Source organism: Pelodiscus sinensis, chromosome 7 (genome assembly GCF_052426305.1).
Source record: "Pelodiscus sinensis isolate ZL-2025 chromosome 7, ASM5242630v1, whole genome shotgun sequence".
Taxonomy (NCBI): Eukaryota; Metazoa; Chordata; order Testudines; family Trionychidae; genus Pelodiscus; species Pelodiscus sinensis.
This window is the reverse complement of record NC_143058.1, coordinates 63,203,926-63,223,429: the sequence shown is the minus strand read 5'-3', so window position 1 is coordinate 63,223,429 and position 19,504 is coordinate 63,203,926. Positions and strand designations below refer to the sequence as shown.

Genomic DNA, 19,504 nt, shown 5'->3' with positions numbered 1-19,504 from the left:
CATGATAAAAGGGAGTATTTGTCTCCATTTTTAAGGGTGGTGGTGGGGAATTATCTGGCTCCTTTTAAACCAAACAAAGGCAGCTTCATAAAACACTTAGAAATATGAGGGAAGGCTGATGCTTTAAGAGGGGATGTACATGTATTGTCAATTTCAGTAACGTGCTACTGAAACTGTAGGATAAAACGATTGCCATTGGAAATGTGGACGAAAGGCCGGCGTCCGTATGTGTCCTACTTTCAACAAAATCCGTATTAAGGAGGACTATGCAATTCTTGACTCCCTTGGGGAATTCCAACAGGAAAACAGGGCTAAGGTGACCCAGATGATACCCCGTACTTAGATTTTTTCAGAAACCTTTTAACAAGCCACCTTATCAAAGGTCTTCAGGAAACTAAGTAAATAAGAAGGAAGGTCTTTGTGTGGGTCAGTAACTGTATCGGGATCTCTGCTGTACAAAGTTGGCAGACCATGCCAAATCATCTAAGGTACCTACACTGAAAGCAGGCTGCAAAAAAAGGACAGGAAAAGAAGCCCCTCCAAACAGTTATAATGATGGGTGGTCCCTGCTGACTTAGCCCCCAAGAAAGAGATCTCTGAGTCACTGTGGCTAATTCTCTGACAACTCCCACTCAGTGCAAGTAGCAATCAAAAAGGCTAGTCTGTATGAGAAGCTACTAGGTAAAAGATAGAAAATAAGACCAAAGACCATCCTGTCTCTTTATAAAGCTGCAGCGTTCCCACCTCTTGAACACTGGGTCCGGTTTGGTCACTCCGTCCCAGAAAGGGTATAATGCTTTCAGGATGCAGAGAAGTGCAACGCAGATCGTCAAGAGTCTGGAACGACTCCTGTATGAGGGGAGGCAAAATGAGTAAAGCTGCTCCGCTTAAACACGAGACCACTCGGGGGGGATACAATAGAGGTCTATAGAATCATGTGTGCCGTAGAACAGAAGTGTGTATGTGTGATACCGTTTCACAAGAAGTGTGTGTGTGTTACCGTACGGAACAGTCACTTGCTGAAATGAATAGGCGGCAGGTTGAATATGAAGAGGAGGAAGTTGTTTTTCGCACAAGTAACCTGTGGGACTCCTTGCTAAGGGATGGCTAAAAATAGAACTGGATAAGTTCACACAAGGCAGGTCTGTCAGTGGATATTGACCAACATGGTCAGGGACACAACACCATGCGTGAGATGATCCTAAAGTTCTAATTGCCAGAAGCCCACAGTGGAAGATCGGGGGAGAGCGGGGTGTTCTGTGCAGACGCCCTGAGGCTCTGTTCTGAATTACTGTCAAAGTCAGTGGACGAGATGGACCATGATCTGACCCAGCCTGGCTGCTCTTATGCTCTAAGTAGCCAGAGAATGAAGAGGGCATGTCATGAGTTTATGGGTCTCAGTAAAAGCAGAGCCGCAATTAGCACTACCATGTAAAACTTCGTACACAAGGAGCTAGTCCCTTTTTGAAATGCCAAGCCATAGTCGCTAAGGTGAGTCTTCCTAAGGAAGAGACTAACTGTATATATTTTTAAAAGGGACTTGGCCTTTCTCCAGGGTTGGGGGGGGGGGAGGATTGTGACCTTTCATTAATACAGTATCTTTAAAATGCCCTGAAACTGACCCAGGACTTGGTGTGTCATGTTGAATGTGCTAAACCTTCATGGAAACCTAGACTAGAACTGGCAGGGACCTCGAGAGGTCATTGAGTCCAGTCCCCTGCCCTCATGTTATGTGATGCTTTTTATTGGTAGCTTCCCCAAACGTGCCTCATACAACCTGCTCTGCGCGTGTCCGCTCTATGCACTGGCTGCTTACCCAGGAGCACCGCTTGGTGTTTGGGGTTTAACACAGACCTGTGGCTTTTGCCGGGTCAGGGAGCCACACCCCTGAAACAATAGGCTTAGACTGTAAAGGTTGGATCCGTGGAGTGAATCCTTCTGAGCCTGTGGATTTAATTCAGTTGATGGAACCTTTATAGTATTTGTCATTCGTCCAACGACTGATGCATGCATTCCGGCCACGTGCGAGGAATCCATTGCATTTTACCTAGTGACACTGATGTACCTGAGCAATGAACAGCTCTTCCCCTAGATATCTGCGGTGTTTCTTGCATAATGCAGGGTAGAAGAGGTGTTTGCATTACACTTGAAAGATCTGGCATTATCATTTTGCAGTGGCAGTCACTACACTCTGCATCTGTCAACACTCCCCAAGTGGGCGGTGTTCAGGATGCTGCTGTTACATCCCTATTCCAAAGGCCTGATCGTATAGTCCATGCATGTTGAACACCCTGGGAATAGAGACTGAACTGTGGGGTTGGTTACCAATGTGTGGAACAGTTTAGTTTTATGGAGAGCGCCGTATATGCTACATCGTAACCTGTATTTTAATGCCACGTATTTAATAAATGTATATCTGTGTCTAAGGTGATGGCCACATTAGAAATATCCATCTTGTATAGCTGTGTCCATTTCTTCCCTGAGGATTAGAATAATAGAATACTAGGACTGAAAGGGACCTCGAGAGGTCGAGTCCAGTCCCCTGACCTCATGGCAGGACCAAATACTGTCTAGACCATCCCTGATAGACCTTTATCTAACTTACTCTTAAATATCTCCAGAAATGGGGATTCCACAACCTCCCTGGGCAATTTATTCCAGTGTTTCACCACCCTGACAGTTAGGAACTTTTTCCTAATGTTCAACCTAAACCTCCCTTGCTGCAGTTTAAGCCCATTGCTTCTTGTTCTATCCTCAGAGGCCAAGATGAACAAGTTTTCTCCCTTCTCCTTATGACACCCTTTTAGATACCTGAAAACAGCTATCGTGTTCTCCCTCAATCTTCTCTTTTCCAAACTAAATAAACCCAATTCTTTCAGCCTTCCTTCATAGGTCATGTTCTCTAGACCTTTAATCATTCTTGTTGCTCTTCTCTGGACCCTCTTCAATTTCTCCACATCTTTCTTGAAATGCAGTGCCCAGAACTAGACACAATACTCCAACTGAGGCCTAACCAGCGCAGAGTAGAGCGGAAGAATGACTTCTCGTGTCTTGCTCACAACACACCTGTTAATGCATCCCAGGGTGAAGATTTTTAAATTGGAGAGGCAGAGACTTTGAACAAAAGGTGGCTCCAGTCTTGCTCTCATAGGATTTGGGTGCCAATGGCTGTGCTCATTGCTTGTAGATAGCCTACCTAGGTCGGATTCAGTACTTCACTAGGAGGACCTTAAAGTTCCGACACGCAATTTACTCACGTGTTTAACTGTACACTCTGTGAGTAATCCCACTGATTTTCAGTCTGATCACTGTGTCGTCAAGCACGGGTGCGAGATGCGAGGCTGCACCCATTATGTCATTGTGGCCAAGGGGTTTGTTTGCTTATACTACTCAGCATACTTTTGGGAGACTGCGTTAGTATCTGTGACGCCAGACATCCCCAGCAATTCTGCTGATCTGTATTTTAAAACCCTCCGCATGCCAACCTGCTTCCTCTTGGCAACATTCACTTAGAATGACACTCTTTTCTGTTTCAAAATGCCATCAGAGGCGTATTGCCTGTTCAGTTTCTTTTTTGAAATATCTAATTTCGAAGTAGTTATTTTGAAATATCTTATTTCGAAATAATGCGTCTACACACACAATGTAATTGGAAATAGTGCGTCCACACTGATTGGACGCTGAATTGCATTTAAGGCCAGCCGGAACTGGTTCTGGCAGGGCATCAGGTCAGAAGTTACTTTGTGGCCAGCAGGGCACCGTGGGAAGCGCTGTAGGAGCCCTATTTCGAAATAAGTGCCTACACAGCGCTTATTTCGAAAAGCAATTTTGAAATTGGCGCTATTCCTCGTGGAATGAGGTTTACCAATTTCGAAATAAGCCCTCCACTGTTTTGAATTAATTCAAAATAGCAATTGGCTTGTGTAGATGCTAAGAAAGTTATTTGCTGTGTAGACATACCCGCAGGGAGCAATGCCGGGGAAATCTCTCCTCTGAGGCTTTCCGGATGATAACAAAGTCGGATGGCTTTGTGCCTACCTCGTAAACCGTGCCATCCTGTGTGCCTGGATGCAGAGACCCCCCCTCCCCGGGTGGGGAGAAACCCTCTGTCTCTACTGAGGAGATGCAGGACTTGAATGGCACGCATGTGGGTTTTAAATAAGCTACCTTCATAATCACGCAGAGAGCGGGTCAGTCCTGACCTTGGCCCACACCGTGCCAGGAAATTCCTATTAACGTAATGAGAGCTAAGTGCCTGCACGGGGAGAGGAACGGCCCTCTTCATTGCTTTGTTTGTGTGAGCCTCTTGCCGCGCTGTGAGCTGCCGGCCCGGAGCGCCTCTCTTTAGTAACACATTACAGTAATGAGCCGGTTAGCTAATGCTGGCTTGTCGCAGGAAATCCAGTCAAAGCCCAGTCCATCTGACAGCCCCGATGTATCACACACCTCTCCGTGCTATTACTGTCACTGCGGCGCTGGAATTAAGCCATTATTTGAAAGAGTTACGCTTGTGTTTCAACTGAGACCCTGGAAGGCCTCTTATTGTGTGATGTGCTGGGTGCTAGAAGATTACTCTGACCCTTCTAATTCCGGCATCAGTGAATACTGAAGGAAAATCCTTATTTCCCCCAAACCTTCGCTGAATGATTCCAACTGAATGACAATTGGCATGGGAAAGATTTTTTCCCCCTAATACAGTCAGGTCCTGCTCCAGACAACAGTCAAATCTCGCCTGGCAGAGATTTCAGGCTAAACGAGTTGCGGAGGGTTTAACGTACCCGTTAGCAATGGCAGGCGGTGATTACACATTGGTTTGGTGGCCTCTTCCATCAAACACCTGACCGTGAAATCTGCCTCGCTTTGAAGGGGAGCTCTCGCGGGGGAGCGGAGAGGGCTCCTCAAGAGGCAGTTGCACGGAGAATTTAGTCTCTTAATGTTTGTGACTGTATTATCTGCACTGAAAGCACCTTGGAGCAGTGACCTGTTCATGAAACACGAACTCTCAGCAGTTGCCGGCAATGCATCAAATGCGCTCAACTCCTATTGGAGGCAGCTGGACCTGGGAGGGTCTGGTGGTGGTGAGCTAGCTCTGGTTTTCCCTTGTCTCTTCCTTCAAAATGTGGCTTCAGAGGAGACGTCCCTGGAGGAAGAGTCGTTGCTGGGGTCTCCGAGTTACGGGGCTTGGGCAATGCATGGAATTCTTGGGGTTAAATAGACCAGTGGCTTGGATTTTATTGGCCATTGGAACGCAAGGTTTCTGAACCCATGAGGATGGGATCAGACCTCCATTCTTCTAGAGGAGACCAAGTGAGGACGAAATGCTGTGGGCCGATAAGAGGGAGCTATTCCACTGAAGCCAGGGGGGTTGTGGCAGCCTTATTCCAGCGGTGAATCTCATCCGATGTCAGACTTTGGGATGATGCCTTACAAGGTGAGCTGCTGTCTGGCCTGCATGGACGCTGAGAACACCTCCTCTTGGCTCTCGCGGGCAGTCTTGAGTTGTGTTCTACTCAGTGAGATGGTGTGGCGCTCCACCCCAGAGGTGGCTGCATGCCAGTGACACAATGTACACCTCTTGTAGCATACTTTCCTGGGCTGGAAAACGCATTGCAGCTATGAAAGTATGAATAACAAAAATCATTATTTGAGGTTCACACCTGGCTTTGTTTCAACCTGACTAACTTTGAACTTGAAGTGACCAGGAGCTAGGTCTTGTACTTGTCTGAGGATGGTCCAAAAAGATGTTCATACTGCTCCATGGCACAAAAATCATGCGGAATTGCCTGAGCTGTTCATCTTACATCAGCCCAGTGAGTAAACCTCTGCTCAAACCAGAGTGTATAATTAAAAGGCAGTGTGAAAACGGTGTTCAGAGGTAGCAAGCTTGCTGATTTTATTTGTGATATCTTGGCCCTCTTGAAGTGACTCTAATTAGTCTTCATTGGAGCAGGGTGGCTTGTTAAATTGAAGTGGTGGACTACAAAGAGGCAAAGTCCAGAAAGCTTGACGATGGAAATGCCTTTCCTGAACACATGCCAGCACTAGATTACAAATAATGGTGTTGTGCTATTCTTGCCTCTGAAGTTTCTTTCCGCGGCTTGTCTTTTAATTAGTTTGCAAAAGGTTATGCAACTGGTAGGACAAGGAAAAACAGTTTTCAGCCCTAGCAGAAACCCTAATAAACCTTCCTGTGTGGATAGTTAGGGTAAAGCATAAAAAATGGCTCTCTACAAGCTAATGCTTCTATACGCATGGGTTTTAAGAGGTCTTATTCACAGGTAAAATGCCTGTGGGGTTGGTAAAGGCTCTGCAGCATACAGTTTTTAAAGCATGAAAGTTGAGGGGGCAAATAGTACGAATGTTAGGTCCGTTCTTGACAAGCGGACCGGAGCAGATTTACTCCTCCCCTGTCCGCATCCCTCTCGGATCTCATTCTAGCTTGACCTTTAATAGGGGGTCATTTGAAAATGCCTACCCCCAAAAAAAATCTCATCCCCTCGATGAAGAAAACGGAATTGGTTTTGCAAGGACGTAATCACGGCCGTCCAGCAGGATTACCTCGCCCACACGCTCCACCAACTCACATGAGACAAGCCAGTCGCCAGCCAGGAAATCACAACGGGCTGTTTTATCACTGGAGCCCTGAGGGACCCAACTTAAGAGTGGGGCCTGACGGTGCTAGCCCCTGAGCAAACACAGCGAGAGAGAGTCCGACTCTGCCCCAGAGAGCTTGCACTGTAAATAGATCAATAAGGCAGTGTTGGTGCTCCGCTTCATAGCTAGGGAACTGAGGCACGGACCAGACGACTTGCCCACGGGCAGAGAGCCGCTCTGTGCCAGAGCCAGGCGTGCAAGCCAGGCCTACTGCTCCAAACACAAATCCGCCCTCCCCTCGTGCTCTGGAGTCCCCGGTGTCCTGACTGGTCAGGGCTAAGCAGGCGAATGCTTTGCTGCCGTATCTGGGCTTTGTATTTATCCAGCGTTGCCAACGGCCCGGCGTTGAGCTGCCAGGGCCGGGTAATGCGGGGCCCCTGGTCAGAACAAGGCACCGTTGCTGTCCAATGACAACGACTCGCCAGGGAGACCATGTTCTGCTGGCCTAGGCTCTGTTACAGGGGGTAGGAGAGGCACCCTCCCATGCTCCGTTGGGTCATTCGGTCTTCATGTGGCCGGACTCTTGTGGGGCGGGGGCATTCCCCACAGTGTCACTCCCTCTCTGGAAAGCTGGGGAGTTTCCGGCCGCCTTTGCATTAAGCTAAGTATGTGCCCATTTCAAATCCTATCAGGAGACGGGGTGAGGCCAAGGCCCCCGGTCCTCAGCAGACTATGCTGCCATGAGGGATGGGGAAGGATCGGGCCTCTCTACAGACCCCTCTTAAAGGCCATGTGATCACTTGGGGGCTTTCCCTTCTTTGGTGATGTCAGCTGGTTGAGACCGTGACTGTCCTGGGTGTGCTGAGGGCAAGCAAGCTTCCTGCTGGCTGCAGGGTACCTTGGGAACTTGGTGCGTTTGAGCCTGTGAAATTATTAGAGTCTCTCTTGCCCTTGATGGGCCCTTTTGGGGGAAGGGTACAACTGGCTCCATAGCTCCTGCTGTAATATGGCTGGGGTGTACAGGCCATGAGTAACACTTATGAGATGCTAATTCCTTGCACCGTGCGCCTCGATGACTAATCTCTACATGCACAACAGGATTGGTTTGGGGTCTACAACTTCCCCTGGCTCCAGAATCTGGCTGGTTGCTAGCGTGGCACCTATGGATGCCGCGTGGTTCTCCAGATCGACCAAGAGCCCAGTCACTAGCCAAACACAAGCAGTATAAGCAAGCCTGCTTCGCTACCGGTGTGACGAGCAGGCATGCGGTACAACGAGGACGGGCATGAACAGAGGCTAGTGTCACTTGAGTGTTAGGTAGCGGTAGTCCTGGAGACCAGAGGCGTTGAGGATAGGACAACAGGCATCTTGAATTTCTTGTGTTTTGGCAGCGGCATGAGGTCAAACTTGACATAAACATGGGTGCTTGGGTGTGTGGGCAAGTCCCAACCTACCATTGCGTCTCGTAAGTAGTGAACACAGAACTCGGTCACTGACAACTGCACCTCCATGTTTTCCCTGTTTCAGTAAAAAGAACCCTTATGCCTCGTTTGGAGCCACCCTGGCGAGGGACGAGGAAAAGAACCTGTGGAGCACCCCTCACGACATGTCCCACACAGAAGCGGACGATGACCGGATACTGTATAATCTGATTGTCGTTAGGAACCAGCTGGAGAAAGATTCGGAGGTAAGGCTAAAGGATTGTTGTCCATGGATACAGCGTCATTGAGTCATTGCCCCAAACTCTGAGCAGCTGAGAACAAAGGATGCCACCACAGATCCAGGGGCTGGCCATATTGGAGAGAAACCTAACCAAATGGCAAGTCTGGTTGTTCTCTGGGTACCGTTCAGGTCTGTTACTGCTATAGCTTAGGCCTTGTCTGTACTTACCTGGAAGGTCGAATTAAGATACACAAGAAGTGGGCTGTGCCCACGAAAGCTCATGATACTATCTAAATGTTAGTCTATAAAGTGCTACCAGGCCATTTGTTGGTTTTTTCTTTAACAGAGTAACTCGGCTACACCCTGAAACTCCAACTATGTTCATTATGTAGCTGGAGTCAATGTATCTTAATTCGAGTTTCCACCCTGTTTCAGTTGGCTTACCTTACTCCTTGCGAGGAGCAGGAGTACCGGTGCTGATGGGCTCTGAGTTCAGTTTAGTGGGTCTTTACTAGACCTGCTCTATCGAGCTCCAGAAGCTTGATTGTGGCAGTGTCGATCTTCCCCAGAGTGAAGACGTGGCCTGAGTTGAAGTGCTGTATCTTCCAAAGGACTACATCAGCCACTAATGCTTGCATTTCTGGGTGGGGGCAGGAGGTGGTGTGTACCATTTGGTACGTATTATTGTGGGGAAAAGAGAATTCTTATTTTTCTCCAGCAATAAATTCGGTAGGAAGCGAAAGCTGCTATTCCCTGGTCAAAGATGGGGCTCTGATACATTTCCTACACCAGCACGCACACTTAACGCTCTTCCAGGCTTCTGTTAAACCACTAGATGGACCAAGCAACTTCTTTCTTATCCATGCTGACATGAGAGCTCCCTCTTCCCCCGGTGGGGTTCTATCATTTCTAGTTCAATGGGATCTCCACCGTGGCTGGGATCGGGAAGATGTTCCTCTGGGTATGTTTACACAGAGGGAAGAGCTGCAGTGCCAAGTCTTAGCACCCTGTCAATTAATTTGGGCCCATGGGGCTCCCACTACTGGGTTAGAAATAGCAATGCAGGGGTTAAAGGTTCAGGCTGGGTTCTGAGCCCAGATGGTAGCCTGGGAGCATGAGCCTGAGTCATTTGATGCTGCTACTCTCTGGCATGGGATACTTTTTTGCTGAGTCGACCTATCCCCGAATGCTCCATTCAGGAATGGTGGCTGAACGGCTGGTCTGAGGTCTGGAGAAGACAGCTCTAACATGAGCCGTGTTTCCCTCCTGGCCGGCGAGTCTCTGCTTCTGGAGGGACATCAGGTTCAACTTCCTCCTGGATTGCTCCCATTGCTGTTATAGAGGCTTTTACGCCTTATCTGCGTCTCTTCGCTTTGCACGTGGAAAGGCCACTTTCACGATTCCCTTCCCTCGTAGAATCGTAGAATCATAGAGCTGGAAGAGGCCTTAGAAGTTCATCAGGTCTAGCCCCCTGCTCTAGGCAGGACCAATCCCAACTAAATCAACCCGGCCAGGGCTTTGTCAAGCCGAGACTTAAACACCTCTAGGGATGGAGACGTTACCACCATCCCCCAAACTTCACTTTTGTACCAGAATGTTGGTGCCCTGGAGCTGAACTTGGACGGCAAATCAAGTCAAATGCTTGTGTGATGAGAATATGGTAAAGATCAAGGGCAGAATAACTTGTGCAGCTGGTTAGTGTAGTGGGGGAAATCGTCATCGTTACCTACGCTATATTTTACAGGCTTGATTGATTTCTCTAATGGACTTCATGTGCGAGACGCTAGTGACCGGAGCATGGATTGAAACAGGCTGTAGCAAATACTCTGTTAAAATGAAATTTTAGATATCCCTTTTAGACAGCTGTTATAACTGTGAAATGTTTGCAATAAGACTCGAAAGCATGTAATTTCATTAGGCTCCTAAGAAAATGATACAATTTTATTAAAGCCCGCAATGTGATTTTTTTTTTTCTTTTCTAGGAGTTAGGAGTGCTTTTCAAGTGAAAATGAGCCAATTTTAAAAAAATGAATGTCTCTTACTTCTGGCCTTTAGTTGAAAGGAGAGAATATAATTTGTGGAATGTATTGTCATCAAGTGGACTTTGGGGATTTAGTGTTTTTTTTTTTGTAGAGGTGGGGAAAATTCATACTGGGACTAAAGTATGAGAATCCAAATTGCAACAACAGTCTCATGACAGCACATGGTCCTTATTGATATAGAAACTGTAACTTCTCTAATGTGCTTAGCTTCATGATCACTTGTTTCTTAATTAGAAATGACGAAGTCAGTGGTAAGATCCCACTTGTTTCAATGGGCCAGAGTTTGGATTAGTCCTTCAATTATTGTTCTGGCGTACGGGTACTTTAAGATATTGTAATGTGAAGGAATATGGCAAGACAAGTGGCTTGTGTATTCGCTCTCGATTTGAGCGGTCCTTTATCTGATGGTTATAAGCTAGAACTGCTTACTGATGACTGACTATGAAAGCCATTAGTAATCGTGTAACAACATCATACCTGGGCGGGGTGTTTATAATGTTAGGTACCAGTCCTGAGGAACCCCCAGCTAGATGAGACTAAACATAATAAGGGAAGGTGAGAAGCTGAGTGAAGCAAGCATGAGATGTGTTTATTGGCACAGGTACAGCTTGCATCCCAACCAGTTTATCTCCGATACTTGTGTGCCCCTCCTTCCACCCCCACGTCACTAGAGTCTCATGGGCTTTCATGTGTTGATCTTCACACCACCCTGTGAGGTAGGGCAGGGTGATTATCCCCATTGTACAGATGGGGAACTGATGCACAGAGATGAAGTGAGTTGCCCTAGGTGTCACAAGATGGCCGTGCCAGAGCAAGGAATTGAACCGAAGTTCCTACCCGGGCACCTTGCTTGTTGTTAGTCTCTTTTTAAAGCACCCGGATCACCACTCCAGACACAACTCAATGTTGGAAGGCTGGAGGCCTTCACTTAAGGGGAGTCCCAACCCACTGCGACACTAGTTCTGTTGTGTGTTTGTTCCCAAGTTAAGAACTGTGTGTCAGACTTGACTCCTTCAACCTTATTTTTAATGAATATTTTGATCTTGCCATTGCTTGCTCTGATGGTGATTGATTGAGGTTTTTGTGAGCTGAAATCTTAATTCTGGAGTTTTGTAACTAACGCGGTTTTAACGTTTCTTCTCTAGCCTGACTTGTTAACGAGGACGGCAGTTCACATGGTGTTTCCATCTCTGTATGTAGGAAAGGGAAGAATTTGTCATTTGCATCAGCGTGGAAGTGGTTTCTTTCATCACTGTTTGTAATTGCTAACAATTCTGTGTGATTGGAGGCGCCTCTTTCCTTCCAACTCAGAAAGGCCCTTCTGGTGCTAATGTGACACTCCCCTTGCAGTTGTCAGAGTTAAACTGGTGTTAATGGTTTGTATAATGCAGTATTGTTTGACTACCTCATTCCAAGAGGCTTGTGTGGATACAGCGTTTTATATGCGCTTCCCCACTGCATCCGCAAAAATGAGCTGCGGATGTGGATACCCATGGGTATAAAGCAGATATCCACAGATTTGCAGTGGTCTTCTCACTCCTACCACTGCCCATAGGCCAAGTGGTAGCAGATTTCGGCACCTGTTGCGTATCTTCTTGTTTACTGTAGATATCAGTCCTTGAACCGAGGTGGTCGCAAACGGCACTGGGAAATGTATGCTTGGGAAATCTCCACTCAAACCATTCCCAGCAAGCAACTTTGCCGCAAGGATTGACTCTTGTTAGAGAGATGACAGCAGGAAGCAAATTAGTGGAGCTGTTTCAAGCAGCAAGACACAGAGAATTAACAACATGAGACATTGTGTGCAGACCTGCTAAGAACTTGTCAGACTGGGTGTAATAGTGCCTTATGGTGACCCCTCCCTTAAAATATGATCACTTCTTTTTTGTTTTGATCTCTCTGAATAAAAAAGTGGCATTGAAGTCCTAGGGAGCTTTACTGGAGTGCTAGTGTTCATCACAGTTTGTTTTTAATCTTTATTTAGTAAAAAAAAAAATCCTGATTGGAATGCAGGGTTATTCGGAGATTCCAAAGCCAGAAGGAACCGCTGTGATCTAGTTTTACCAACTGTTCTTCACGGGCCACACAACTTCCCTGAGAGAAATCCTAGAGCAGCTCTTCCTTTTCGAAAACATTCATTCTTGATATACAAGAGTTAGTGATGGAGAATCCACTGCGATCCTTCTTAAATTGTTCCAGTGGTTGATTCCAGCCCTGTTGGGCCATTCTGGATTTGCGTCCTTTCTGAAGCAATACTTCTGGGATTAAAGTGACAGTCAGCTTCCTGGAATGTGATGTCTCAAGGTGCAATAATTACGGCAGCTCCGATGTGATGCTCTTCATCTGTGAATCTCACTATGAGTCACCGAAGGAGGTGTCCTTTAAAGATGGGGAAACCGAGTCACAGGAGCAAACTGTTTTGCCCAGCATTGCACAGGTGAGTGCAGAACAGGGAATAGGATCCGAGGGTCTGTCTATACTATAGAGGCTATACTGGCGTAGCCGTGTTAGCATAGCGTTGCCAGCGTAGGTCTGTGGGTGTATATGCTGCTTGAGCCTACATGGACTGAAAGGGCTCTTCCATCAATACAGGAACACTGCCTCCCGAACAAAGGAGGTGTATATGTGTTCCGGTGGGGTAGCTGCATGTATGCTAGGGGTTACTTTAGCTATGCCAAAATGCTGTGGGGTACAGGTTTTCTGCACCCTTCACAGATCTAGTTAAGCAGATGTAAGAGAGATTGGGTATTTGTTTCTTGAGTTCCAGTCCAAAGTCTTGGTGATAGTCACGTAGCTCTCTTGCAAACTTGGGTTAGTTAACGTGGGCTACGGTAGCAACGAATACCATCAACTCGGGTCTCCGAGGAGTAGCTGTGTTAGTCTGCATCTGGAAAAACGAGGAGTCCTATGGCACCTTAGAGACTAACCGATTAATGAGGACATACGCCTTCATGGGTAAAACCCATGTCCTCAGATGAAGTAGGTTTTACCCACAAAAGCTTATGCCTTAATAAATCTGTTAGCCTCTAAGGGCACGGCTACATAGCAGTGCTAAAGCCGAAATAAGTGACGCAACTCACGGTATGTCAATTGTGTAGCTGAAGTCGAAAGAGCTTATTTCTGCTTTTGGCACTGTTTACACAGCAGGAAGTCCGAGAGAGCACTTTTCCTCCGACTTCCCTTACTTCTTGTAAAATAAGGGTTACAGGCGTCTGAGTAAGAAGTCCTCCAGCTCGACATTATGTCAAAAGAACTGCTTGCTCTGTAGACACGGACTGTGGTATTTTGGAAGAATGCTGCTGTGTAGACATAGCCTAAGATGCCAGAGGACTCCTCATTTTTCCATCAACTCAGTTTAGCAGCTTGCGCTAAAGCCTATAGGAGAATCTGGGGTTGAACTCTAGCTGCTGGTTTGTGTTAAAAGCAGAGTTGCCATGTGTTCGCTGCTATTTTAACAGGCATTAAGAACACACCCTTTTTTTCGGTGTTGACGTCCTAAATCCTGTATCTTAACACACACCGTTCTTTTCGTATTTTCACTTCCGATGGCTCTGTTCTTAGTTTATTGCCAATGTCCTTATATCATTCAGACCAATAAATGTGAATTTGATAACCATTTAAAAAAACCCTCGTTGCTGGAGTTTTGCTGGTTCTGATTCCAGCCCCTTCTGAGAGCCGTGAAGAGCTTGGCCTGAGACCCAGCGATTCCTGTGCTCTATGCAGTAATTGCATTATACCCCTGTGAGCATTTTACAATTCAGCCAAAACAGCTTTACCATCTTCTGCTGAGAGCTCTGGCCTAGGAGAGAAGCAAAGGCAACATATAATGGCCTGTGAATGCAGAGCATAATCTTCTTTGGGGAGTCGTTACAGTCTACCTCTCCAGATGAGTGAATACAGTTCTGCTTTTTAGCTGCAGGCTTAGCAGAATAATTCCCACGCAGAGCGTATGGAGACGGCAGGGGAGAATATGCATTTTCTGCTAGGAATGAACAAGGATCGCCTGCAGGACTACACGGGATGTCTCTCATGATCTGATGGTCACTGACACTTCAGATTTTATTTTCTGCGGGTGTCAAATCCATGTTGGAGAGCGGAGAATGCTGACGTTGCTAGGTTCTGATTTAGCAAGACACTCCATCATGTCCTTAAGTTCCAGTGATGGACTTGGACATGCTTATGTGCGTTGTAGAACAGGTACCCAAGTGTTCTTCAGTTTCAGAGGGGTAGCCCTTGTTTTCCAAGTGTTCTTCTCTTCCGTAAGGACATATCAATACAGACAAGCGGTTAGGAAAAGGGCCATATTCCACTATAGAGTTATGGGGCTAAATTCACATGCGTGGTCTCCACGTGGAACTCTGATTTTTCTCTTTAGTGCAACAAAATGCTAGGGTTGGTGTTTTTTTTGTTTTTTTTGTTTGTTTTTTTAAAGCAGTGGTGCTAATGTGCATTAGCTCTCCCACCTGAACCAAGCTTCTCCCATCAACGTACTTCCTGTTTCTCGGAAGTGGCTTAACCGCACCGATAAGAGAAACTTTCCCATTGAGGTAGTCGCACCACTGATCGAATGGCCTTAAAAATCTCAGCTAGAAATCTTCCTTCCTTCGGCATTGTGTACAACCACTACCTTACAGTGCCCTGCGGTGCACCCGTAAATAAACAAAACACAGGAATGTGGGCTGAAGTTCGTTTTCTGGTGGACTATCTTGCGAGTTAATAAGTAATTCATAACGAGGCTCCCAGCAACTGAGGAGCAGTGTGATCTGACGGGGCTTTGCGCTGGGAATCGGGGGTAGGGGTCATGTGTCCAGACATGCCAGTGAATTGCTGTGCGCGAGGCTAGATTGGTCAGTCACTGATCTCTAGCTCGATTTCATAGAATCCTTGAACACTAGCACTAGAAGGGACCTTGAGAGTCATCGAGTCCAGTCCCCTGCCCTCACGGCAGGACCAAGCACCATCTAGACCATCCTTGACAGGTGTCTGTCCAACCTGCTCTTAAATATCCCCAGTGATGGAGACTCCACAACCTCCCTAGGCAATTTATTCCAGTGTTTCACCACCCTGACAGTTAGGAAGTTTTTCCTAATGTCCAACCTAAACCTCCCTTGCTGCCGTTTAAGCCCATTGCTTCTTGTTCTATCCCCAGAGGCCAAGATGAACAAGTTTTCTCCCTTCTCCTTATGACACCCTTTTAGATACCTGAAAACAGCTGTCATTTCCCCACCGTTCAAGTGGGAGGTTCCGATAACTTGGCTTTCTTTGTGAAGTGCTCTGAGATCTAGCACTGTTTGTCTTTATGAGAGAGATGATCGGTGTTGGTGAGAACTATATGTAAAAAAAAAAACCCCCAACAACTCTAGCTGTTCTGTGATTGTGAAGTAGCTACAACGTCAAATATTGGGGCAAGAGTGTAGATGAGTCAGAACTGAACTATTTCATGCAAAGCGCAGCGATCCTGTTGAATAAACTACTGGAGAAAGTGACGTAAATACAGAATTCACGAGACCTCCGCGCTGCTTTCTAGCAGAGGTGTTGGTTGAAAGGTATGCAGAGAAGCTGGAAGATGGGATTAAATTAGAAATAGCCAACACGTTGGAACAGAACGCTTCTTTCCTATTGGACGGCTATGCGGTGCCAGACCTGTTCTAACACAATACAAGCTATGGGAGAGGTTTCCCATGTGCCTTGAATAGATTCAGGGATAGGATCTTTCATCTGCATAACTCTAAGGGCTTGGCTTCATAGGGACGTGCAGAAAATGTAATCCAAATTAACTAAAGGTGTGATTGTAAAGAGGATTTGTTAAACTGCAATAAATCCCCGTGTAGACATGTGTTTAAAACTGGCCTTAATTTGGTTTGCCTGAATTCACTTTGCCTTTCATTTGATTCAAGGACAATTGTTCTCCTTGGTCTCTGAGCATAGGAGAAGAAGCAAAGGGCTTAAACTGCAGCAAGGGAGGTTTAGGTTGGACATCGGGAAAAACTTCCTGCCTGTCAGGGTGGTTAAACACTGGAATAAATTGCCCAGGGAGGTTGTGGAATCTCCATCACTGGAGATATTTAAGAGCAGGTTAGACAGACACCTGTCAGGGATGATCTAGACCGTGCTTGGTCCTGCCGTGAGGGCAGGGGACTGGACTCGATGACCTCTCGAAGTCCCTTCCAGTTCTAGTGTTCTACAATTCTATTCTATGATTCTACTTCTAGCCAAAAATCTTTCACTCCTAGGGCAATCTGCCCACCCACTACACCGGCAAAGCTTTTAAAAACAGACAGGGCCTAAATTTCAGCTTTCAAATAATTATCCCTAGCTCTTGTCCAGCACTCTTCATCCATAGATCTCAAAGCATTTTTCATAGATCAGTATCATTAGCCCCATTTTACAGATGGGGAAGGTGAGGCACAGGGAGATGAAGTGAGTTGCCCAAGGTCACCGAGCAGGCCAGCGGTAGAACCAGGAAATAGATCTTGGGTCTCCAGAGTGATCTATATACCACTAAGGTAGGTCAATCAATCAGACCTGCAAAACAGGCTCTGTAACTGTCCCAGAAATATCCCCTCTAATTTCTCCCCAAGTCCTGCTTTTTGCAACATCCCTGAAAACGAATCTAGAGCCAAGGTGTAGGGAGAATCTTGATTTCAGAATATGAACATGGATCCACATTTTGCACCTGATCATGTCTCCAATAGGCTGAACCAAGCCACTTGCTGAGAGGCAGCCCTGAATGCTGGAGCGGTACACGCCTGGATTGGTCTTTTAAAGCGTGAGCCCAGCTCTGATCATCTTGAGGCTGTTTGACCTAATTTCCTACTTGAAACTCCCAAGAGCAGCATGGCAAATTACCTTCCAGGCACTAAAGAAACTGCGCTGGCAGCATGAAGAAAGCAGCCTACTAATTAGGAAGTTTCCATATCAGGAGGCAGGTATTTGATAGCGTTTGTCTGCAATCTCTTTGGCACAACTTTTTGTCCCACTCCTAGTTCTGTGTCAGTCGGGCTACTGCTGAGTGCTGAGCACTACCCCACTTCAGTCTGGTATTTAAACACTTAGTGCATGGCCCTGAGGTTTCACGGACCTTTTCCAGGTAAATATTTGAACAGCCGAGTGCTCTGATCAGCGAGGCCGGCTGGCGTGTGTGCCTGCCGACACGGAACTCACACTTTCTCCCAAGCTGCCTGTGATGCGGGGGATTAGTCATCACTTCCTTTTGCGAACTTTCATGGGCCGGTGGCTGAGATTTCCAGGAAAGCGCTACCAATCTGACATTGGAGCAGCTGTTGTCAAGAGGCCGGGGCATTAAACACCCAGCAGAAGGGTCGGGGTGTGTGCGTGTGTAAACTGATTCAGATCACAGCCATCTTCTGCCCCCTGCTCCCGCCTGGGGAACAGGATCCGTCTGCACTGAATCTAACACAGACGGCAGCGGATCCCTGCCTGGGACGGTGGGATGGACAGAGCTGAGTTGACTGACTTGACGACTCCTCGAAGGTGGTGTTTTTGCAGTTGCCCTGGAGTAGCCCTGTCTGCTGTCCAGCTGCTGTTCACTACAGTCTAGGTGCTTGTGAAATTTCACCAGGCTGCTGAGTCTCCCTACCTGGTGCCAGGGCATGCTGCCGTTGGTGAGGTTCCCAGTGCTGGGCAGTAGAAAGACTACGACTTGGCACAACGTTTTTGCAGCACACCGAGCCCAGTAGTAGAAGCAGCGGTGAAGTGACTTCTGCCCCTTGGGAGCACTAGGGAGACTTGTGCAAAGTGTTTTCAGCTTTGAAGTGACTTGGTTATATGGCAAGTTTCAGGCAAGCCAAGAAGAGACCCACGCTCCCCGGATTCCTAGTCCAGGGCCCCACCCAGAAGACCATGCTAAATCTCTGTTAACGTGTACTCAAGCGGCGCATCATTTTGTCGTCTTCCCCTTGTAGCAAGTGCTGCTGCGTCCTTCTTCCAACAGCTTTGCCAAGTCCCCAAAGCCACTCTGCCATGGTCTCACCTGGAAGGAGGTCTTCTCTCCCCTTCCATTCTCCAAGCCTGCCTGTGTGACTTCCTCTCCACACCTCATTGCTATTGCACGAGAGTCAGCCGTCAGTATGGAAACACGACGCTGCACCTGCCGCAGCCTGTGTCGTCACTCCCCGTCGTGTGTGTGTGTGTTCTGTTCCTTTGCTCTTATCTGAGGCTGTATGGCCTTTTGTGTGTCCGTAGGACAGTTCCTGTGCTGCTATATTTAAAAAAAGGACGGGGCGTTTATCTAGATTAACAATTTTAACTCCAGGTATTTTTTTTTTAATGGGGAAAAAAATGTTCAATGAGGATGAAACCATCTGCCCATCAGGAATGCTGAGCAAGCTGCAGCACATGGCAGTTCCAACTGGATTGTTGGCTCTAATTTATCACAAGGGAGGTCTGACGGCTTCGAAGGTTATCAGAAGATGCGGACCTTTCCTTTTTAGGCTGCTAGTTTTATCCAAGCCATAGTAATATTAGTGTGCCCCTGTTAACCCTCAGACAGTCCGAGGCTAATCTGACAAGGTGGTTTTTGGCCAACTCTCTGTGGACGGTCACTAAAACTGCCCTCCTCTTTGGCACCTCTGAACGCTAGGTCCGGAGACGAAGTCAAGGAGCAATCCTTAAACCGTACAGTGGGTTTACATGAGAGCAGAGTGAGGCCCACTAATTCTAAGTGTAATTAAAGACAGATCTGAATGACCATTGCTTTGTTGCAGATAACATCTAGGTGATGTCTAGACAATGCTCTATTTTTGAAAGAGGATATGCAAATTCCTGTGGAATTTGCATATCTTCCGATCTCACTTTCATCTTCCTTAAAAAATGAGGTTTACGCGGTTTTTTCAAAAAAGAGTATTTTCCTGAAAAAAAAAAATGCATCCAGACTACTTTCACTTTCGAAAGCTCTGCTTTCGAAAGTTAGATCGGAAGAAGATTCCCGCAGAATTTGCATATCCTCTTTCGAAAATAGAATGTAGTTTAGACATACCCTTAGTCAGGGTCCTATTAACTTAAAATTCAGGTGTGGGGGAGGAAGCGATCGGGGGTTCTGGAGTGTGCAGCATACAGCAGTGGTTTTCAACCTTTTGACATCTGTGGACTCCTAACCAACTTCGAATGCAGGCGTGGGCCCCCTCGAAATCTTAAACGCGGTCTGCAGACCCTCCAAGATCTGCGGACGACAGGTTGAAAGTCAC

At 46.9% G+C, this 19,504-nt stretch overlaps 1 protein-coding gene across 1 annotated transcript in view; it reads left to right on the top strand.

Annotated features, from left to right (window-relative positions):
- Positions 1-19,504, top strand: part of MREG (melanoregulin) — a 30,161-nt gene that overhangs the window by 773 nt on the left and 9,884 nt on the right. Inside the window, exon 2 of the mRNA XM_075933959.2 lies at positions 8,122-8,281. Within this exon, the coding sequence (XP_075790074.1) occupies positions 8,122-8,281 (160 nt within the window). The remainder of the gene's footprint in view (positions 1-8,121; positions 8,282-19,504) is intronic.